Here is a 23,370-nt window from a genome sequence, read left to right on the forward strand (position 1 = left end):
ATAGATAAAAGTACTACTTCTTCTGGGGAGCTCGGAGCTGCATCTCACTGTCTAACCTCACCCTCTGTTTCTCTGCCATTTTTCTGATTAATCCACTTTGCTTCCTAACCCCCTGGCCAAACCTCCATTCCTCCTTGGGACTGGGGTAAGGTTGAGAGGGGTAGGGAGAAGGTGAAGGGGCAGTTGGGAGCCCCTCCTGGGCACTCAGGTTTCTAGGACAGGAGTTGTGTTTCTGTATTACCTTATACCTTGTATATTTCTGTATATAACTGTATATACTGTAAATATCTGCTTGCATATTGTGCTAGCTGTAAATAATAAGCTTCATTCACATTTCCAGAGCTGGCTGAGTCTACTCTGGTTGATTTCCAAAGTTAGGGGGGGGCAGATAACACCCAAACCATCACATCCATCTACACATGCCACCTAGAAAGATATAAACTGGCTTGGAAGCAACTGCTTTATAATGTCTATACAAGATGTCAGGGAATTCCATGTCACAACTAAAGAACTTGAAATTTTGTCTTTCATTTCATTCCACTTTCTTTTGAAACATTTGTCCTTCCAACCTGGTGTATGCACCCCTGTGTAACTACAATAAGTCACCAAGCCAGTAATGTGTCAAGCCCGTCATTGTAGATTCTCAAGAGTTGTGCTCTCTTGTGCAGAAGCTGTACCAGAAGCAACTGTAGGCATGAAGATAGTTTAGGCAGATTAGGAAATATGGGGGTTAGGAGGTGTAGGTTTAAAAAAACACAGCTGACAACATTTAGGTCAGGACAGTTTAATAAATAAACACCTGGTGTGACTGTGACAAGAAGGCATTTAACTCAAACTCTTCTGAGCATGAAGCCTTGAGTCCTGTTTCGGCAGCCGCTTGTGAAAACACAGTACAGTAAGTTGTGCAGTGAGCAGTTGTGTGCATAATTAGGCCTGGTTTCCTGCAGGTACAGGTGGTGTGATCCTACACCTTCCCACTGTGATGACTTCACCAAAACAAAACAAAACCAAACCACATAAAAAGCCACAACCCATCCCAACCTCTATCTGGTCCCAGTCTGCCCTGCAGTCTCCCTTTCAGCTGTCAGTGTACTTGCCTGGATGGTTTCTGCTATCTCTTGAAAGCAGCAGAAATTGGCCAGCAGATAGAAACTTTATTAGGGAGGCATGGGGGACAGAGACATGCAGCATTCACAGGTAATGTGAAGTTACATGCTGGGTGTTGGCAGCAGCTCCAGTGGGTCGGAGGTGCTGAACAGGAGGAACCCAGAGAAGGTGGTATCATCATCGGCATCTGCAAACAGACCATTGAAAGTCTCTCCTTGGTGAGCCTGCAGCCACACCTCATCTCCTCTCTGTAGCTCAAGGATGGTAGCTCCTGAGGCCTGGTCCTCTCCACTCTGGTACCTGTCTACTGTGTGCAGCATCTTGATGCCATTTTTAACTAGAGCTACTCGGACATTCCTTGAGTAGACTGTGATGTGATAGGTGAAATAGTAAACTCCAGAGTATTTGCAAGTGAATTTGCCAGTAGCTGAGTTGTAGTCATTTAGACTGTTATACAGCACTTTGTCAAACTTAATTGGCCGATTTGGGGTGGGAAATTTGGTGGAGACTGTAAGGCCAACACTGAAAGCACTCCTTGGCAGGACCCCGGGGGCACCTACGTTCCCCTTATCTCCTCTGTCTCCTTTGAAGCCTCTCTCCCCTTGAATTCCTGGATTACCCTGTGGTCCAAGTTCTCCAGTATTACCTTTAGGACCTGGATTACCAGGTGGGCCAATTGGCCCTGGGAAGCCAACTCTTCCAGGATGGCCAATTTCACCCTTTGTCCCTTTTGGCCCTATCGGCCCAATATCTCCTTTTAACCCCTTTTGTCCTTGCAGTCCCAGCTCTCCTTTCTGACCTTTGTAACCCACTGACCCTATAACTCCTTTTGGTCCCAGTTTCCCAGGTCGTCCTCTTTCTCCTTTATCTCCTTTGTTCCCCTTTTCTTCAACGGTCCCATTGGCACCTAAGTGGGGAAGAAAGAAAAAAGAAAAAGACACTTTCTTGTGACCTTCTGCTGGGTTAGTGGGGCACAGCATGAGTTTCAGCAGAAAGAATGTGTAGGCATGCATCACCACTGTACATAGCATGCTTACTCTGCATACAGTTGCTCATACATTTAGATGCAGGATAAGCATAATATCTGAAGAGCCTGCTGTTGTGCTAGTAAATAGGTGTCCTGGTTGAGATCAGCGTGGATAAGCTCAGAGATAGGAAGATGTGATTCGTCTGCAGGTTGATAGTAGCATGGACAGCACACAGCCTCTCAGGCACAAGCAATGCCTGTCTAGACATTTGTTTCAGACTTCAGAGTAGAAAAACAGGAGGAGAGGGTTCTTCTCTGACCTTGTTCACCTTTTTCTCCATTTGCACCATCTTTTCCTGGACTGCCAGGAAGTCCTGTTTCACCTAGTACAGAAGAGAAAAACAGATTTTTCATTAAACAAATTACCAGAAAACTTGGGATTAAACCTTCTCTAATCCCTCCTGTTCATGCCTGTCTTGAAAAACAAAGAAACAAAAATAAAACCAAACAAACAGGTTAAAAATAGTCTTATTCCCGACTTTTTGTGGATACCACTGATGGTGTTTTTATCTTATGAAGAAATTGACATGGCAGAAACTCTGCTTGAGGATTGTTCTTTTTTGAGAAAGATGGCATAAAGAGTTGGGTTATTCAGGTGTGTGGAGGAGATATATAGTGGTCAGGACCAGCAGTGTGAAGACCTCTTGTCCTGTTGTTGCCTGTTATTTTTGCTGTTGGAAAATAGCAGGAAAATGAGTAAGGAAGCCACATTTGGCAGAGAAGCTTTGCAGACTCAGGAAGTCTAGTACTGAAGCAGTGGTGAACTTCCCTCTCAAAAAGAAACATCTGCAGAGGTTTGGCCAATGCTAATGAAATTTAACAGTGGAATAATATTGCCTGTAGATCTGAGGAAGGTATCTACACTCTGACTCCCTGTATCTAGCAGAATATAGACCTTCCACTGCTCTAAAGAGACCAATAATAGAAGTAATTTTTATAGTAACACCAGAAGTCACTAGGAGGCATGTGATGAAATACCTGGATTTGCATGCAGAACACAACAGAAATAAAAAGAGTTGGCAGTCTGGATGTAGCCATATTCCAAGAGTAGCTCTTCAGCCATACAGACTGGAGAGCAGTTCTCTAGCAATTTTCTGTACAATGGGGCAAGTTCAGAATCTGCTGAAATTTCACTGGCTTGTTAGGGAACAAAACTAAGTCTCATGTACTTAATTGCAAAGGTTTATGAACATAAAATATAAACATGCAATGGAATGGTACAATCATCCCAATTTGTTCAAGCAAAGACCAGCCAATACAGTCATCAAAATAGTTTAATTTACAAAAAAAAAGAACTTGGGGACCTCATCAGAAACCAGCAGATTAAAGTGAAGACCTTTATGAGTTAAACAAAACTAAGGTAGATGCTTTCCATTTTTCACATTTTCCTGGCCAAGAGGGCAGTTAATTGTATATGCCTGTTGGGAAGCTGATGTGTATGTTGTTTGGGTTTTTTTCCCTAAATTTTAAAAGGGTTTGATTTTACCTAGACTGGGGCATTGAAAGTAAAGAACTCAAATGGTCTAATTGACTGGATAGGGCTGGGGGATAGGTTGGACTGGATGATCTTTGAGGTCTCTTCCAACCTGGTTGATTCTATGATTCTGTGAAAATCATTTTATAAACAAGAAAGTTCAAAAGAACTCTTCAGCAATCACTGAGGTAAACACATAAGTGAACAAACTTGATCACAAGGGTCAAGCACTCTTCTTCAATGGCCAGCACTGGAGGACACTATTTGTTCTGCCTTTGATCACAATCCTAGAATGTGGTCCAGAATCCATCTCCCCATTGCTTACCACAGTATCAGTGGTGACAATGATGTAATTGCCACCGGGGAAGGCTGGGTTCAATATTGCATATTTGTATATATTTCACTCTCTAGTGAAATAGTACCTGTTGGGAACTGGCTGAAAAACAGGCGGCACGAGACCCTAGAAGCTTGTACAATCAAGCCTTGGATGTAAGGTCTGAGTATTGGAACTGCAGTAAACCACAGCACTGTGTGTGAAAAAGCTCAAAGGAATTTGTCCGTGAGCCTTCTGATAAACAGCTTCTGTGGGACTGTGTCCAGATTAGGAAGGAAATAGGAAGAATATGCAAATTCAAATGTCTGGGTCTGCTAAATGCTATAGCAGTGGCTGCAAGTTGGGAGGATTATGCATATTCCAATATTTAGATGCACCAAATGCTAGTTAACAGCACCACATTGCATGCTGCGTGCGCTCACTTTCTCACCCTAACTGAAAAGTATATGCTTTGTAACTTGAAGTCTGATGCTCTCACTAAAACGTGGATTGCTTGGATAGGTAGCTCAGACTGAGTCGTCTCCTTGCTTTCCCATTCCCGTCCATGAGTACCTGTGTCTCCCTTCTCGCCCTTTGAACCGTCGCGTCCATCACGACCAGGTACGCCATTGTGCCCAGGATTGCCAGGGATGCCAGGATACCCTTGGGTGCAGACGTCCTGCTTTTGTGTTTCTGCTCTGCTGATTACAATAGCCAGCAGTATAATCCAGCTTTTCATTCTTGTGCTAGTTTGAAGCAGGCTAGAATGTTTTGGTGAGAGAAAGTAGATAATTGGCTGTGAAAGGAAAACATTGGTGATGTCTCCTTCCCTCAGAGTCTCGCTGAAGAAGAATGTAAACATTAGATAACACTTTTGCCATTTTGTCTTCACTTTCTGGCTGGCTTCGGACTCAGCTGCAGCTCCCTAACCTCACTGCCACTAACCTTGCTTCTTAACCTCTTGGCTGAACCTCCATTCTTCCTTAAGACTGGGGTAAGGTTGAGAGGGGCAGGGGGAAGGTGCAGGGGTGGTTGAGAGCCCCTCCTGGGGACTCAGGTTTCTGGGAGGGGAGTTGTGTTTCTGTATTACCTTTTACCTTGTATATTTCTGTATGTAACTGTATATACTGTAAATATCTGCTTGTATATTGTGCTAGCTGTAAATAAATAGCTTCATTTATATTCCCAGAGTCTGACTGAGTTAGCTGAGGTATTTCTAAAGTGTGTGGGGGTGGGTAACACCTAAACCACCACAATTCTTTAGATAGAGTGAGTTTATGATTTTAGCTGAAAGATTTAAGAAAGCAAAAGTACAACTTCTTAGAAGGGGATGGGGAAGGGAGGAAAAAAGGAAAGGAGTTTTCGCCATGTCTTTTGTTTTGTTTTATTTATAGGTCTCTATATGGTGTTAAGTATAGTCCTGGAGGCTACTGAGTGCTTTTCAAATAGTTTGATGGCAATATCGCTGTCTGAAAAGACGTCATAGAGAGGTTGGTGCTGGTCTCTTCTCACAGGTAAATAGTGATAGAACAAGAAGGCATGGCCTCAAGCTGTGACTGGGTGGGTTTAGACTGGACATTAGGAAGCATTCCTTCACAGAAAGAGTGGTCAGGCATTGGAGTGGACTGCCCAGGGAGGTGGTTGAGTCACCGACTCTAGATGTGTTTAGAAGTCATTTGGATGTGGTGCTTGGGGATATGGTTTATGGGTGAACCTTGTAGAGTAGGGCTATCAGTTGGACTTGGTGACCCTGAGGGTCTTTTCCACCCAGAATGTTTCTGTGATTCTGTGATCAGCTGTAGCACCATTCAACATTTTAAAACGTTAATTCAGCTTTGCACAGTTTAAAATATTCCTTAATTCTCTATGAGTTGGAGCACCAGATTCTGCTTCATATTTTCTTATGTAGTATGAAGTGCAGAAAAGATTGACTCTGCAAAAGGAAATTTTGATGCAGGAAGGTGGTGAACAGCTGAAAGTCACAAAAGCTCTGGGGAGGTTTAGAGCTACCCTGATATCCTCAGGATCCAGCCATCAAACAAGTAAACAACAGCTCATTGCATCCCATAGATTTCCACACTGTTCTATTTAAACTGTGAGGTCATTGAGAAAGCACAGATTTCACTTACATGGCTGAACTTAACCCAGGTGTCAAGATCATAATTAAAGGGCAGCTCAGGCAAAGTTATTTTCCTCTAACTTCCCAAAAACTACAGCAAGTATGTAGTCTTCAGCAGCTATATGGCAGGGAACTTCAGGTGATCTGTCACATTCCAATCAAAACGTGAAACCCCAATGTCTGGCCCAATGTAGACCCCAATGTCTACAAAGAAGTGAGTGGTTGAAATCTGGGGGTAATAGAGGTAGGACTACTGAATGTGTGCATGAATGTGGATTCATGCACAAGGATGCACACAATGTTCTGCTTCTCTGGGCTATAGTTTTACTTACATCTAGGCATTCTGCTTGTTCAGAAATTTCTTTGTACATCCCTCTAGTCATAACAGTGCTTATAGGGGAGCTCTTTCATGGCTATTGCTGCCTTTTGAGGCCATGTGAAGCTCCTCTACATCTTCCAGCTTCCTCCTTCCTATTTCAAAGACTCACTGCCAAATAGCATCTTTTGCATTTAGAATCTGTAAGGAAACACTTTAATCTCCAACTTTTATCAAATAACCTAGTATCTACCCAACAACTTCCTAAGGGAAAAGTAATATAATTGAGCCAGTTAGACAGCTCTTAACCAAGAAGAAGCAGGTGTCATAGTGCCCACTTCTCAATCCACATTTCTGCCTGCACCTACTCGTGATTGCACAATTTTGCCTCTCATCTCCCAGGAGCTGGCTCTAGAGTGACAGGAGGTGAGCTAGGGCAACCCAACTCCCTAATTCAGCACAAAACATTCACCTTTTTCTCTCTGCCTTTTTTCTTTATTTTTTTTTCTATTGGAGTTAGTCATCTACTGGGTTAATAAGTTGTGACCTCAGAGAGGGTCAGATGTGGAGCAGTGCGAGATGAGGGCAAAGATGGGAAAGATCAAGTAAGAGAAATTTTTTCTTAGTCTGGTTCTTCCCCTTCATGTACCTAATGTTACTCAAAGTCCAACGCATATTTGTTCTTTCATTTGTGTGTCTCTCCTATACAGTATCCTTGAATATAGGCCTACCAAAATGCATTTATACTGCATTCTGGACACAACTGGTCTAAGTGAGTCTAAGAGCAATTAAGCCAGAGATATTAGACTGAGGAACAAAAATACAAAAATCAAATAGCAACAAAATTAATGCTGATTCTATTTGGAATTAATATTCACAAATGTCTGATGCACATAAGCTTGGATTATATAAGAGTTAAAAACTCCTACAGGCAAAAATGGTAGGCAAGTAAATTTTCCCTAATTGGCTTTTGAATTGATTCTTCCATTAATGAGAACTTAATACTAAGATCAGTATTCATTTGGAAATATTAACTAGGATTGACTGAAAAAATATTTCTCCTGTGTAGTCTCTTTACCACTGTTACTCAGCCTTAGCACACAAATATCCTGCAGAGAAAGACTAGTATGTTCTCAGTATGAGTAATTATACTCTATTAGCAGTATTCAATCTAAATAGTCTTTTAACTTAAGATAGAGACAAAGACTTTAATTCTGGGACACTTTCCCTAATCTTTTTATTCAGTCTTCAGAAACAGTCCCCATTTTTCAACAGTTATTGGAAATATGATTTATGGCACCTTTGCCAATGGTCTGCAGAGACATAGTTGATCACCTAACAGCAAAATTCCACTTTGTCTGCTGCTGCTAGTTTGCACTAAAGAAAGTTGAAAATAAATTAAATGTTTTCTACTTCTGAGCTACATAAATATTTGCTGTCTTAGTCAAAAGACTCCAGAGTACAAAAAGAAGCATCCTGTTTGTGAGGATATGATTCACTCTGTGTAAAGTCTGACAGTCCTTCTCCACTGACTGAAAATCCAATTCCCAGTTGTCAAATGAGTGTTTCATGCCTAAGGAATAGACAGATTGCTCCCCATACATGCACGAGCTGACATCAGTATCACCATCATCAACAACACCAACCATCATCACATATATAGGATCTTTGGTCTTACCTCATTCACTTTGTACTTGCAGTATGTTTAGACATCTTTTAACCAGAGTATAAAACCTTCATGTAAAGCAATGCATGCTTCAAATATGTGCCTTGAGGACAGGCACTTGTTTGGTCACCACATTCTCAAAGGTCAGTCGTTTAATTTTGAGAGTTGTTCAATCATTAAAGCAGAGGTTTACCCTGGAGTCATCCTATTTATTCCAATATTAAACCGAAGTGCTCTGTACTTTGACTTTTACCACTGTTCCATGAAAGGAAATTGTTAAAATGTATTAATAAGGCTTTGCTTTGCCTTTATCCAAATACATTTCAAACATGTCAGCCTTTGGCAGCTTGGTTGGTTTGTAGGATGAAGGGCACATCTTGTAACTTTATTGTGCTACATAAACATGTAGCACAGTTTCCTGTCAAACAATGGAATTAGGGACAAAAAGGATATAGACATAAAAAATAACACTGCTATGAACATTGGAAATATCACATGATTATGAAAAATAAGCAACAAAGCTGAACTCTACTTGAATTCAAGTGAATAAAGTTGAATGACAAAGCTTTTCAAGTGCAATTTTAAGTTCCCAACTAGCCATTCAAGCATCAGTCAGAGCTACTGTGCTACTAATTTATACATTATTGATAACTAAATTTGGAGAAGCCATGCATGACATGATATGTGTCTTCTTGAAACTGCTGAAACTGCTGCTAAGGACTGGGGGAAGTAAAGCAACTGAGCATATGCTGGTCACGAACCATGAAGGATAAACCTAATAGCAACAGGTGTTAATGTGTTATAGAAAGTGGCCTTAATTCACCTCTTTGGGTGCAAGTGACAGAAAGCACTGTCTGAGGAGGTGCCCACACTGCAAAGGTCTCACGTATATCATCTAAGGCTTGAGGTGAGGAGAAAGTTCTTCACTGAGAGAGTGATTGGACACTGGAATGGGCTGCCCGGGGAGGTGGTGGAGTCGCCGTCCCTGGAGCTGTTCAAGGCAAGGTTGGACGTGGCACTTGGTGCCATGGTCTAGCCCTGAGCTCTGTGGTAAAGGGTTGGACTTGATGATCTGTGAGGTCTCTTCCAACCCTGATGATACTGTGATACTGTGATCTTCTTGTCAAAGAAGGTGTCCTCAGCACAGCTGAGCAGGGAAGTTTGTTCTAAGATCTTCACCGCCCCCCTGTGGCAATAAGGAAATAGTGCAGGCATTGCCATGCCCTGGTTTGTGTCTGGGACATTTTAGTACTGTGCTCTGAGGGTAAAGGAGGACAATCTGCAGCAATTAGCTGCTCTACTTGAATGAACCTCTGCAGCCAAATTAACCTCGCTGCTGTGCTAATTGAGAAGAAATGAGAGCCACGACAAAGAATGCATTTCTTTTCACCTGTTAGGCACCATTTTCTAGCACTTCAAAAGTTTGAGTCTTTGAAGAATAGCCCACCCTGCCAGCTTGGTGCTGTGCCCTCAGTGATCTGTCCTGCCATGCGGAAATCCTGGGCTTCTTGATGAACCTCCCTGGCTGCAGGGTGCTGGGAGAGCTGGCGGCTCTAGGGGAATAGCATAGGGGAGGACTTACAAGGTGCGGCACTCACAGTGGCAGGTCCTCCTAGGCTGGCAGAGTCCTTGCACTGACCCAAAAGAGGCTGTGAATCTTACAACGCAACAGTCATGATCTGTCTATCCCAATCCTGAGGTGAGTATGATGTAATTCATTAGTTACATCTATCTTGATGGACTTTAGAGTTAGTTTGGCTTAATACCTTTTCAGCAGAGAACCAAGAAAACTGCTGTAGGAATGGCCTTAAAGACAAACATTGCCATCAGCTGCTTTTAGTGAGCCTTGTTTCATCACAGAACAATGACTTGGAAATCATTACACAGTAGCAAAATTTCATAATAACCTCTTAAAATGTGTTTCATCTGAATGGCAGTTTCCAGGGGTTTTAAGTTGGTTGTTGTGCTAAGTACCTTTTTTAGGAGCTGAATATGGTCAACCATCATGAGATGGATGGGCAATAAAAGGAGATATACCCAACCCTATGTATTAGAAAGTAATAATCGTTCTGAATTATGAATATTATTTTCTGTATGAATATTATTTTCAATTCATATTCAACAAATCAGAACAATTCCCTGAGATTCCTTGGATTTTCAGTTGACAGGAAGTAACTGCACAGAATTAAACGGTTTATACAATCAGAACTTGGAAAATAGTCATGTGACAACAGGAAAAGTTCTAACTATGCTTACAGAGCCTTGGCATTCACTCCAGCATATGTACTCACGACACTGTGGTCCCTCAGTAAGTCTCCTGTATCAAAGACGCTTTCAAACTCGCGATAATGATCCCAGGGCAGCATATAAGATATTCCAGGCAGAGGAAGGAGATGCTGCTGAGCTGCTCAGCTGGCAGGTGTGAGCTGCATGCACGTGGCCACCTTTAACAAGCAGCAAACAATGTAAGGTAGGAAGGCTCCTGCCGAATGCAAACAAAGGCTGATGCAGAAAGGCAGTTTCTAAATCATCCCCCTTTAAATACTTCCTTCTGAAAATCAAACTGGCCAATAGGCACTAGCACCATTGTTCTGGCCAGTGAATTCAGAGCTCCCTGCCCCCCAGTAACCAAGAGGCACAACAATTGTAGCATAAACAGAGGGAGGGTGTAATAGTAGATGTAGGATCACTTGTCTGGGGCAACCCGCAGTAGAAATTATCTGGGAATGTCATATAGATTCACAGACTCATCAATCGCATCAGGTTGGTAGGGACACTCAAAGGTCATCTTGTCCAACCTGCCCTGCAGTAAGCAGGGACATCTCCAACTAGATCAGGTTGCTCAGGGACACATCAAGTCTCATTTTGAATGTCTCCCGGGACAGAGCCACAACCACAATCCTGGGCAACCTGTTCTAGTATTTTACCACTGTCCTTGTAAAGAATTTCCTCCTAATGTCCAACCTAAATCTACCCTGCTCCAGTGTAAAACCATTACCCCTCATCCTATTGCTACAAGCCCTTCCTCAGCCTTCCTGTAGGTCTGCTTCAGATACTGAAATGTAATTACAAGGTCTCCCTGGAGCTTTCTCCTCTCCAGGATGAACAGCCCAAACTCTCTCAGCCTGTCAATACAGAGTCCATAAGGGGAGTGGAATATGTGTGTGTAAATATATGTGTGTATGCAAACATACACATACACACACACTCACACACATGCACACACACACCCCCTCTGCTGTTTTGAAACCAGAGCCTAAATACCTAATAGTGGGAGTATGTGAGTTCTCAGCCTTAGGTACTCCACTGGACAACCAGAAGTCAACTGTAATAGTTTAAGGCTTATTGGAATATTCTAATGAGAGAAACTGTGACTTTCCCAGAAGTACCAATGTAGAATCTAACTAAATTGGATCATTGGTTGTAGAAGAATAATCAAGTGTCTATCATCCAATGGTATAAAAAGCCAATATATAAACAATTTTTGCTTCTTGGCTCTTGGGTACTGGCTGTCTTTGCTTCCCTCTCTCTAACTGACCTTGACTGTCCAGATAACACATAAGCTTTTCTGGTTGTTTTCTATCTGGGGAGAGAGAGAGGTGTTGATCCCTCCTGGGCTTTCTTTGTCTGGAGGAGAGGAAGATTTGATTTCTGTATTACTTCTAACTTGTATATAATTGTAAATATGTGTAAATATATATTGTATATATGCTTGTAAATTTATCTTTGCTGTAAATACAGCTTTATCTTACTTCTAAGCCATCTGAGCTGGTCTGGTAAATTTTAACTGGGGAGGAGAGGGAGAAATTCCAAACCAAAGTATCACAGTATCACAGTATCACCAAGGTTGGAAGAGACCTCACAGATCATCAAGTCCAACCCTTTACCACAGAGCTCAAGGCTAGACCATGGCACCAAGTGCCACGTCCAATCTTGCCTTGAACAGCTCCAGGGACGGCGACTCCACCACCTCCCCAGGCAGCCCATTCCAGTGCCCAATAACTCTCTCAGTGAAGAACTTTCTCCTCACCTCCAGCCTAAATTTCCCCTGGCGCAGCCTGAGGCTGTGTCCTCTCGTTCTGGTGCTGGCCACCTGAGAGAAGAGAGCAACCTCCTCCTGGCCACAACCACCCCTCAGGTAGTTGTAGACAGCAATAAGGTCACCCCTGAGCCTCCTCTTCTCCAGGCTAAACAATCCCAGCTCCCTCAGCCTCTCCTCGTAGGGCTGTGCTCGAGGCCTCTCACCAGCCTTGTCGCCCTTCTCTGGACATGCTCAAGCATCTCAATGTCCCTTCTAAACTGGGGGGCCCAGAACTGAACACAGTACTCAAGGTGTGGTCTAACCAGTGCAGAGTACAGGGGCAGAATGACCTCCCTGCTCCTGCTGACCACACCATTCCTGATGCAGACCAGGATGCCACTGGCTCTCTTGGCCACCTGGGCACACTGCTGGCTCATGTTCAGGCGGGTATCAGTCAGCACCCCCAGATCCCTCTCTGTCTGGCTGCTCTCCAGCCACTCTGACCCCAGCCTGTATCTCTGCATGGGGTTGTTGTGGCCAAAGTGCAGCACCCTGCACTTGGAACTATTGAAACCCACCACATCAGTTCTGACTGCACTGAACTAAACCTAACGCAGACTTAAGATTAAAAAACTCACTGTGTTGTGCTGACAGTTTTGGCATATTCTCACAACTGCATGTTCTCCAGCTGGTTAGAATAACCAAATTCTGAAAAATCATTGAGAAACAGACTAAATATTCATATGTTTTCCTTACAGACTACATGACATACAATTTTATATTGCTTTTTCATTTCTCCTTTAGTACTCTAACAAAAAAGTCTCTGTTACCAAGCTGAAACCATCATGTAGCTTCTAAAAAAAAAAAAAACCAACAAAAACAAACCACAAAAAAACCCAAAACCACCCAAAATATACACAACAGACACAACCTCCCCCCCCCCCAAAGAAAAAAACCTCCAAACAAAGCCAAACACAACCAACAAGACAAAATAAACCCCAGCACAACACAAGGAGTGCTATTTCTGCATGAATTAAAATCTGCACTTGATAGATCAGTTCTCAAATAACTTGAAAGCTGATGGTGTAGAAAGATCTTCAGGATTTAGCCTGACTGCCAGACCCTGAAATGAAATACACGAATGAGCTCACCGTGGCCAGATGTATCGCAGACTCCTTAGAGAGCCTACTGATCACAGTGTCCCACTCCAGTGTTTGCTCAGAGTATGTTTTTCAGCCATCTGATCTATTTCACTAAGTGCTCAGACTGTGCCTTTCACTTTGATATTGGAGCACTCTGCACACATCCCACTGCAGCAGCAGCACACAGGAAGCCTGGGAAACTCAATTTTGAGGTGAACCAAGAAATAGAGATAATAGCTTGGATATTGGAAGAGGGGGGAAAGAACTGGCAAACCTAAGCATTCTGCCAGCATTGAGCTTGCCAAAGTATTTTTGCTGAAAAGATTTCAGCAAAGTATGTAATTTTGGTAAAGCTAATGAACCACAGTGAAACACTATTTTTAACACAGCCTTCAGTAGGAAGGACACACACAAGCCTTTCAGGTGTGGTTCCCTGCTCTGTCAGAATAACAAGAAACTAAAAACTCCCCTGAATCAGAGCAGTAAATTCAATCTGCTGCAGCGTTGGGCGTTGCGTGCTTAGTCCTCCTTAGCTAACCGCAGTATTTTGGTCACCCTTCTCTGATAGCTGGAGATTTATTAATACAGTGCTACAGGCTGGGGACAAAGTGGCTGGAGAACAGCCAGAAGAAAGGGACCTGGGGGTACTGGTAGATAGTAGGCTGAAGATGAGCCAGCAGTGTACCCAGGTGGCCAAGAGAGCCAATGGTATCCTGGCCTGTATCAGGAACAGTGTGGCCAGTAGGATGAGGGAGGTTATTCTTCCTCTGTACTCAGCACTGGTCAAGCCACACCTGGAGTACTGTGTCCAGTTCTGGGCTCCTCAAGAGAGATGTTGAGGTGCTGGAACGTGTCCAGAGAAGGGCAACAAAGCTGGTGAAGGGCCTGGAACACAAAGCCTATGAGGAGAGGCTGAGGGAGCTGGGGTTGTTTAGCCTAGAGAAGAGGAGGCTCAGGGGGGATCTCATTGGTGTCTACAACTACCTGAAGGCAACGACCAATAGAACAAGGGGACACAGTCTCAAGTTGTGCCGGGGGAAGTATAGGCTGGATGTTAGGAGGAAGTTCTTCACAGAGAGAGTGATTGGCATTGGAGTGGGCTGCCCAGGGAGGTGGTGGAGGCACCATCCCTGGAGGTGTTCAAGAAAAGCCTGGATGAGGCACGTAGTGCCATGGTCTAGTTGACTGGATAGGGCTGGGTGCTAGGTTGGACTGGATGATCTTGGAGGTCTCTTCCAAACTGGTTGATTCTGTGATTCTATGATTTGCATTTAATTCCAAGGAGGACTATGGGAGCTATTTGCTAGCAGAGTGATCACAGATGCATATGGCTGGATAATAACCAGGATGGGTTTTGTCTGAAAGACTTTGACCCCAGAATCATGTTTAACAGTTGCTGAAATGATCTCGTACTGGGAAGTAGTGCAGCTGTTACTGAAAAACCAAGAGAGGAAGTTGTGACTTTTTTGTTGTGAATTTTTTTTTAAAGACAGTTGATACATTTTTGCATCACAGAGGATATTTTGTAGATGATTAAAAAAAATACCTCACAAAAATTTAAAACTGCACAATAAAGTTTTATAAGACACAGCTGAGGGACTTCAGCTTTGGACATTATTTAATTCAACCATGTACAATAATAACAGAAAAATAATGGGAATGTTAAGTTTGTACTTATTTCCAGAAAATAGATTCATTTGACAAACAATGTTCCAAGAGTAAATAAACCTTGTAATGCAATTACATCAGAACAATGCACATCAAGCTACTGCAGTCCTATACGTTGTACTTCAGCCGTCAACAGCCGCTTAATCCATCTGCTCTGTAGCCAGGATACTTCAATTACAACATGTGTAACAACACACAGATGGAAAGACACACAAAGCAATGCACGGAAGATGAAACGTTACAAAACACTTGCCCAAATGAAGCATCTATATGCAAGTCACCCCTGGTATTTACAACGAGTAGTTTTAAATTAGAGATCGTTCAGAAGGCATCTCCTACATACAAATGACACAGGAAAGGGGGAAAAAAAGCAGAAAGGCAGTCAAAGAAAGGTACTGTGTTAATTGTGGCTAAAGACCTTTGGCTCTGAATCTCTGTCATAATTATTTTCCAAAGACAACTAAAATGTGGAACATTTGAGTAGTCGCTCTTTGAACTCCGTTATTACACTGACCACTAAAACTCAACATGAAATTTAGCATGGCAAGAGCCACTTGTAAAACAATCTTATTATTTTATACATCAAATGCTTTTGAGTTAGGTGCAATTATGGTCTGGTGTTTTCCTAACTCAGTGGGAACACAGTTGAGGACAATTATATTTTACTGTGCCTCATGCATGAAGCTTGAGGTTATCTGCTCAGCAGCCCATTGGAAAGGTTCTGGCTATGCTTTATCTGAACGAGGCACAAATGTGCTTAGAAGTTGCCATAGATTTTTTTTTACAGTAACTTAAAGCATGCAAAAGCAAGAGGGGAAGAACAGATGTTGCTGTCACACCTTTCTGATAGAAGTTTTGTCATCAGAAGGAGGATCAGGGCAAGACTTGCTAGAATACAAACTTTTATACTTTAGTTGCAACTCTTTTCCAACAGACTATAAAATCAGGCTGAAACCCAAGTATTTGTATTTGTTGTGTTTTCATTTTTCCTTTAGCTGTGTTTTAAAGATTATGGTGTAGTCTAAATTTGACCTGTTCTGTTTTATTTTGTCTTAATCTGCCACAAAGTCCAATTGCAAAGAAGAACACAGAGAATGTTACAAACCAACCATGTCTATGTGTAGAATGCTGTATGTAAAACTGTCCTGAGTAATCTGCACCATGAAACATTTGCTTTTTATCTCTCTCTGAAATTCACTTCTTGAGAAAAAAAAAAAAACCTGCTGCATCCAAAACCATGTGCAAGCATTTCTGTTCATTTTTAGGGCTAAGGCACCAGCACTACTACATGGGAACAGGCTTTGTTAGCAGTGACATGTCAGGTGATACATCCTAAAACCTCCTCTTTTTCCCAGTACTCCACAGAACTGAGCCCTGTCAGGAAGTATGTTTTATCAAAGCCACATAGGTAAGTGTGGATCTCATAATATCTTCAGGTCCACCTGGGAAAATATCTGGGTAAGCACTGCCATCCAGCTTCAGACTTTTGTTTGCATCTACAATAAATCTTTCAAAATGCAATTATAAAAAACATAATCTCCATTTAGACAGTACAAGCATCGCTTTGGTTTGCAGGCCTGAATGTGGCAAGTGCCCACAAAAATGGGCATGTGGAAAACACAAAAGAGTTACTCATTTGAGAGGAAGGGCATGTATCCATGCCTGCATTTGGAAGTCTGCTCCTTGTGGTTAAACTGAGCATTTAGAATTATCTTTAAAAAAAAATCTGCGCAGAGATGGCTTGTTTTAAACATCAAAAGAAAAACACAATCCAGCCAGCTTTTCCCACTAACTTTCCTGTGCATTTTCTTTAAGCTGGATCATTGAAGATGTCAGTGCATATTTCCAGTTCTTAACTGTTTCAGGTCATCCTCCATTGCTATTGAAAGCACAAGCAATGAAGATCACTATGCAGACTTTGCATTATTGCTGAGCTATATACACAAGGCATTTGAAATGTACAGTTGTCTAAGTATGTCATTTAAAATCAAAACCACAAACCTGGGCTTTGCAGAAGTTGCCACCAAGTTATCAGATCATAACATCTAGTGACTAGTGGACTTGACAACACTGATGATAAATAAAAATATAGAGGTAATCGTAGTAGGAACAAATACATGTCTGAAATAAGGCATTTTACATTGTTGTTAAGATGCCTGGCCTCTAGCCCCTTGTTTGTTCTTCATATATTACACATTCATGACAAAGCTAATTGTGTCTATTGTCAAAGATACCCTTGGATCTGTCCTGATCAGATAATGCCCCTAATCAGCAGCACAGGATATAGTACTGTGAAGACATTCATAGCAAATCAGTTCTGAAACATACGGAGTCTTTCTCTCCTTCCGTATTACGAGCAGTCTTATCATCCTTAACGAGACCTATCAAGCAGAAAAGATAAGTGCTGCAAATATCAAGATCTTTTTTCTTCCTGGTGGCTTTTAATAAGTTACTCTCCCAAATCAACTTCACATCACTAGGCAAATGGTTGCAATGCAAATCATCTATTGCATATGCTGGCCAGAGCTGGCCCGTTAGGTCCTTCCCATTCCAATATTGTCTGACAACTCTGAGACAGAAATCCATCTCGGGTCCACACAGTTTCTCTCTGTCCCTTCTAGTATGATTTTCTCTTTCTTTGTGAAGAAATAATTGGTCACAACCCACTGTCAATTGACTGCATAAGAAGCATGGATCCAGGCTGTGTTGCTATATTTACATCACCATTCATCCATTTCCTAGGTCAAACTATGTGAATACAAGCATGGGGACTATGTAACGTAGCCAGCAGTCAGCACATACTGTCTCAATGCTGACTTTGTACATTCACATTATCACTGTAAGAAAATTAAAAAAAAAAAGGACATTTTACACAGAGGAAATAAGCATCTTGGAAAATACAAAGAAGCATCTCTCAGGCAAAGAAGTGCGCAAAAGGTGATATAAAAGCTCTACACTGAAGAGCATACGTGCATGCAGTATATTGCTGTGACTGAAAGTAATCAATCTGAGATGCCCTGGGCTCCTCATTTCCACTTGTGTGCAATAAATGCACAAATCTTTGCAGTCCATTTCACACTCTGTTCATGTTTCTACATGACAGAATAAGATTTCCCTGTTCCAATCTGGAATATGGTAAGGCCTTGCGGGATGTTCTCCTGCCATTTGGCAATTTAATAGAAGAAGACAGGAAGGATTAGGGTCCACTAAATTCTGCAGCAGCTGGTTAATCACATGTCTCCAGCTGATATTAATGGATGATCTCTGCTCAGTGCTCCAAAACGAAGGAGAAAAGTCTCCTAAGATTCCTTGCTGATATACCACTTAGGAAAAGCTCCTCCCTACTTGGCCATCAATATAAGGTTAAGAGAAATGAAATGTTACAATGACCTGCATGAGTCCATCACTACTTCAACATAACTAAGAAACAGAGATCAAATACTGCTGCTTCAGAGTAACAGCAGTAACAGCAAACTGTCTTTGTCAGAAGGGAGACTGCTCTTCATCAGCAGTGGTGGCAACACTGACTTCAGAGCAGCCTTAAGGGAGTTCCTTCTTCTAGACAAAGGCGGTATTTCTGGCCCAAGGGAGCCCACGGTTTTCCTCCAAAACTGGAGACTCGCTGAGCTCAAATGAGCTTAACCATATCTCCAAGGTCTCTCCCTGGAGTAGGTATGCCTTCATGCCAATATCCTTCCCATGTCCTTGGTCCCTCACTTCTTAAAGGGGGTGAGTTTGTTGAAGGTATGCCAGAAAAGGGATGGCTTCCTCTTGGGTTCTGCCAAGGCAAACACCTGTTGCTGTGGGATGCTGGTAGGCACAGTGATGTGGCGCTGATGAATAGGATGGAGGCTTTGGTGTGGAGGAGGCACAGGGCACCCGTTATAGCTGACACCTATGAAGGAAAGTGTTTAAGAACATGTATGAGTGAGCTAGCAGAGCAACCAACACTGGGAAAATAAAGATAGGTCCATGGGACAAATTCAATGGTCAAGAATGCCTGTATGAATTTTGTCATGGTCTTGAATAGAAGCACTACTGAAAAATTACCTTTTCTGATGTAGGGCTTTTTAATTGCTGCATGGATTTCTCTTCAGAGAATCAGACCAGTAAAAATAACTTCACAGAATCACCAACATTAAGCAGCAGTTTCATATAGCTTAGCTATGTTGATTGCATAAGCAAATTTTGGTATTTCAAAGATATGTCTTAACACAGTAGATACTCATATTTTAGTCAGTCCTCAGAATAAGGCTGAGTAAAATATTGCTACCAACAAAAATGTTATTTCTTCAATATGGAAAATAGGTTTCCAGGCTGACGTTCTCAGACTTTGACCTTTATGTAATCTGAAGAGAACCTCCTGATCAGAGTTTTCTGCCACTCCCCTGAAAATCTAGATAGGCTTCACAGGTATCTAGCTGTGATAAAAAAGTATTTAATAGTATTAATCCCACAGTGCAGAGGACTACCTAACATCAACTCCTCTACTCCTAAATTCAGACTTCATTTATATTCTCACCACACTAGAGATTTACCCAAATTTGCCTTGAAGATGAAAAAGGACAAAATCACAAGACTTTTTTTTTGAGAGAAAAGGAATAAAAGAACTGATCTCATTCCTAGTTCATCCTTCCTTACAGTCTAGGCCAGAAGGAAGCCATTTTAACTGTGTCACCGTAAATGCAACAACAGGTGGCTTTCAAGAAGATCTTTAGGATATTTTAAATGAAGCACAGAATTGCTAAAGAAGAACAAGCTATTTGAGAAAAAGCAAAGGAAGGAATTAGTAACCCTCATTTCTGCTTTAATCTCTGCATGCACTTTCTTATGTCCTTAAATAAAACACTTGCCTTTCCTCTTGAGTTTCCTCTCTAATAAAGAAAATAACTTGCCCATCTGAAGGAGGCTGGGGAGCTAATTTAATGTAGCATTTACAAAGGCATTGGGATTTGATCTAAAAGTACTGATTGATGGAATTTATTTAAACTCCATGTAAACCATGAACATTGCTTAAAAGACTGAAGAACTCAACCATAGCCAGACTATGCTACTTCCTAACACAAAGAACACTCAAACACAGTAAGAATGGCTCTGAACACTCACCTTTCATTTTTCCATGCCTTGACTTACGAGCGTTCTGCATGGCTTGTTTCTTCTGGCTTTCTGAGATTTCCATTCCTACATCAAAGTGTAAATTAGGGCACTGGTATAAAACTACTGTTATCTAATACCTGATTACATTAAAATAACAGTAAATAATATATTAAACAATTTTGTAAATCTTAATAGTAATGTATCTGAATGTTATAGAAGTGTGTTTTACTCTGTCACACGAATTTAAAGACCATTTTTCACTAGGATAATAATGGTGAAATTAATGTTACTAATTTTACTGTAGATTACTGGGGAAAGTTGCTTTCCACTTCCTGTAAATGGCAGTCACTGGGGAACTAAGCACAGTGGAAGTTATTTTTATAGATAAGTCCAGATAACAAGAGATTTTTTTTATGTGTAAATTAATACCTCTGAAAGCTACAACCCACAAAGTAACAGATCACTCACTCTGTTTCACTCACTCTGAGCTAACCTGGGATAACAAATTGAAGCCACTGGTATTGCAGTAGTATAAATTAGGGTACCTTCTACTCAGAGGAGTCATAATCTGTCAGGCACCAAAGCAGGCTGTGATGTGGCTGTGGCTGCCTCAGACTGCAGCTGGATCTGTCACTCCACTTTCTCATGTACTTACTTGCATACTTGTATGACTTGCATTATGCTATAGTGAGTGGTGAACTCTGTGCTAGTCACCATCATGCCAGAGGTGCATGACTGGTGTGTGCTGAGTATAGAGGTGCCAGACATGAAGGGTAGCTATGAAGGGTGACACCAGTGACCAGTCTGGAGCCCATGTACTCCAGTTTCCCCTCCCTGCCTACATGACAGTTAAGATACCTGGCTGGGTTACATTGCATAAGGAAGCAATAGGGTGCAAGTGATGTCACACATTTCACACACATGTCTATAGAAGTTGTGACTGAAATGAGTGTCCTCTTTGGTTCCATTTTGCATCTTCTTGCACTTCCCTGTACTTTCAAAATCCTCTTTACTTCTTTACCTTGAACTTAAGAAGTTATTACAAATCAGCCTATTAACTTAAAACATTGTAGCTGTGAATAACAGAAGTTTAGGTTATTCATTGGGACTTTTGTTCTTTGTAGAAACATGGAAACACAAAAAGACAAAAGGAAAGCCGTTTCATCAAGAGAGATCAGACCACTTTCCTAGGGTTACTATTAGTGGTTTGGAGAAGGATTTTCTGGCTGTGGCCTGTTCTCCCATATATTCATAAAGGCTAAGAAAAGCTAGATATGGTTTGACTCGCACCAAAGTGTCTTTGAAAATAGAAGTAAAATGCCATTTGCAGTTCTGAATTGGAAGAGTATGTATTTGTTTCCTGAGTGGTTAGAAGAGAGGCTTTGTGTGAAGTCCAGCAAGATAGCTTACAAAATCAAGAAGATAAATTTAAACCTGAGGTTGAGAATACTGGTGCCTTTCCATTGGTTTTGGCTAGAGGAAATGTTCAATTATGCCCCAAAAATGGAGTTCTAGAAAAGAAGCAGTCTTCTGGGTAATGGAGGAAACATCCACGCTACTGTGACTCACAAGGCCAGATGAACATTTGCTGTTACAACTCAACTATCTTTCCTGTAGTTCATGATACCCATGCCAAAGCAAGTACACTGGAATAATGAGCTGTGACATTTGAAAAGCAAGTTTCCAGAAGGCTGGATGTGACATGGGCAGCAAAGTCTGCATGTGCTCATGTGCCATTATGGAAAATACAGTTTCTCATTATACTGAATTGTCTTCATTATACTGCACAGTCCCTGAAGAGCAGCAAGCACAATGGATCCTCCCTTGCAACCCTTGCATTCAGCACAATAAGTGCCATTGTCATCTCTACTACTGCCACTGCTGTTAAACTGTTGCACTTTTGAATTTAATACATGGACTTTTCTGAGGTCCCAGTAGATTCCACAATGACATTTAGGGCTGTAGCTGTTTTAGTTTGCAGTTTCTTCATGCCTGTGAATTTCTGCAGCAGTGTCATTTAAACAGAATGGTAACACCCCACTGCCTGCACGACACAGACCTGCTGCTGCCCAGGGCAAGCACTAGTGTGAGCCTCAGTAGTATCCTGACTTACAGCATTTAGCCACATACAACATATTCTCCTGGTGCTCCATAAGGAAGCCACTGCACAAGGAGGTGTAGGTATAGATTTGAAGAACACAGGAATGCTGCTCAGGAAGGACAGGAATGGGAAGCGTTCACATTTTAACCTTTTACTCAGTCCTGACCAGAAAAGTGCAGGAGCTGTTATCTATTCTGTATCATTCTTCCATATGACTACAACTGTTCTCATTGTATGCTTGAAGGGGAGGCTTTCTATGACTTTATTGCAGCAGGAATTGTTTGGACATTCCTCTGCATTGATTCCCTACTCATCACCTTCACCCTTTTGCAATACTCACTTTATTTTAGAGTTCTGGTTAGGTCAACTAGGAAAGACAGCCACCATCCATCCCCAGGAGCACAAGATGACTGAATGAGCTCTACACAGAGCAACTTGTGAAAGCCATCAGTGTGGATAACAGGATCATAATGTCACACCAGGATGTTCAGCACAGAAGAAGAGTTTGGTTTGGAAAGCTTGACAGAAGCTAAGCTGGGCTGCTTCTTTGTTTACTCAAGACAGGAGGTGATTTGGGTTACTTGCAAGAGCTGGTGCAATAGGGACAAGTTAAACCTGGTTTTAGAGTTCTTCAGCTTAGGAACTATATACAATACATATGGAGGAAGCTTTATTTTTGTCATATTAACAATATCAAATGAGAGAAGGCCACTAAGATCAAAAGGTTTATATTTGTCATCTCAGGGTTATTCCTTTCTTCCTGTTTTTCTGACTAGGTGAACAAGGAATATGAGATTTGGAATCCTGTTTAAATGTTAATAACTTCTGAGTTTTTTCACTCAGTTGCACTTCCAATTTTAACCTGCTGTTATCCAAAGCCTAAGCCTGGCAAGTGTTATAAAAAGAAGTTCTTATACAGTCAACACACATGGATGCACTAATATTTTCATTACTGATTTGGCAATATGGAAATTGTTTCTTATTAGTGTTGCTGTCTTCTTTATGCATGTTTTACCAATGGAATTTTGCTGGAGCTTTTCCCACTGATCTTAAAGGAAGTGTGAAACTATGAAAAAAAAAAGGCAAAATAGCAATCCTAAATATACATTCACACAGAAAACACTGTCCTTAGAGTGTGCCACAGGCTATGGGTCTAAAGCTGCTCCTAGCATTTGCTTCTCTTTTTTTCCCTGCTCACTCAAGGTTAGGCTTCATTTCTCTTTTTTATTATTGACTGGTCTTTATGAATTACATCTTGTCATATCTCATTCTGCTCCATAAAACACCACAATTACATGGGCTACCCTGTGATACAGATG

The 23,370-nt window shown here is 41.7% G+C and overlaps 2 protein-coding genes across 8 annotated transcripts in view; both read right to left on the reverse strand.

The window, feature by feature from the left end:
- Positions 1 to 768: 768 nt before the first annotated feature.
- Positions 769 to 10,518, reverse strand: LOC135173712 (complement C1q and tumor necrosis factor-related protein 9A-like). 3 transcript variants are annotated; one of them, XM_064140865.1, is made up of 4 exons: positions 8,035 to 8,138; positions 4,495 to 4,682; positions 2,395 to 2,457; positions 769 to 2,014 (listed from the first exon to the last, which is right to left on the reverse strand). In XM_064140865.1, the coding sequence occupies exons 1-4, from the start codon at positions 8,037 to 8,039 to the stop codon at positions 1,209 to 1,211; spliced, it is 1,062 nt and encodes a 353-aa protein (XP_063996935.1). In that variant the 5' UTR covers positions 8,040 to 8,138; the 3' UTR covers positions 769 to 1,208. The 3 variants fall into 3 exon arrangements, with proteins under 3 accessions (XP_063996935.1, XP_063996943.1, XP_063996925.1); XM_064140873.1 differs by lacking the exons at positions 4,495 to 4,682; positions 8,035 to 8,138 and adding an exon at positions 10,279 to 10,518; XM_064140855.1 differs by lacking the exon at positions 8,035 to 8,138 and having other exon boundaries at positions 4,495 to 4,819.
- A 4,223-nt stretch (positions 10,519 to 14,741) lies between these two features.
- The window catches only part of SPATA13 (spermatogenesis associated 13), a 221,042-nt gene continuing 212,413 nt past the window's right edge, over positions 14,742 to 23,370 (reverse strand). For all 5 annotated transcript variants that reach the window (XM_064172026.1, XM_064172007.1, XM_064172017.1 and 2 more), the window contains 2 exons: positions 19,960 to 20,034; positions 14,742 to 18,748 (listed from right to left, as the gene is read on the reverse strand). In XM_064172026.1, the coding sequence (XP_064028096.1) occupies positions 18,567 to 18,748; positions 19,960 to 20,034 (257 nt within the window). In that variant the 3' untranslated portion in view covers positions 14,742 to 18,566. The remainder of the gene's footprint in view (positions 18,749 to 19,959; positions 20,035 to 23,370) is intronic.

Source organism: Pogoniulus pusillus, chromosome 3 (assembly GCF_015220805.1).
Source record: "Pogoniulus pusillus isolate bPogPus1 chromosome 3, bPogPus1.pri, whole genome shotgun sequence".
NCBI classification, from domain to species: Eukaryota; Metazoa; Chordata; class Aves; order Piciformes; family Lybiidae; genus Pogoniulus; species Pogoniulus pusillus.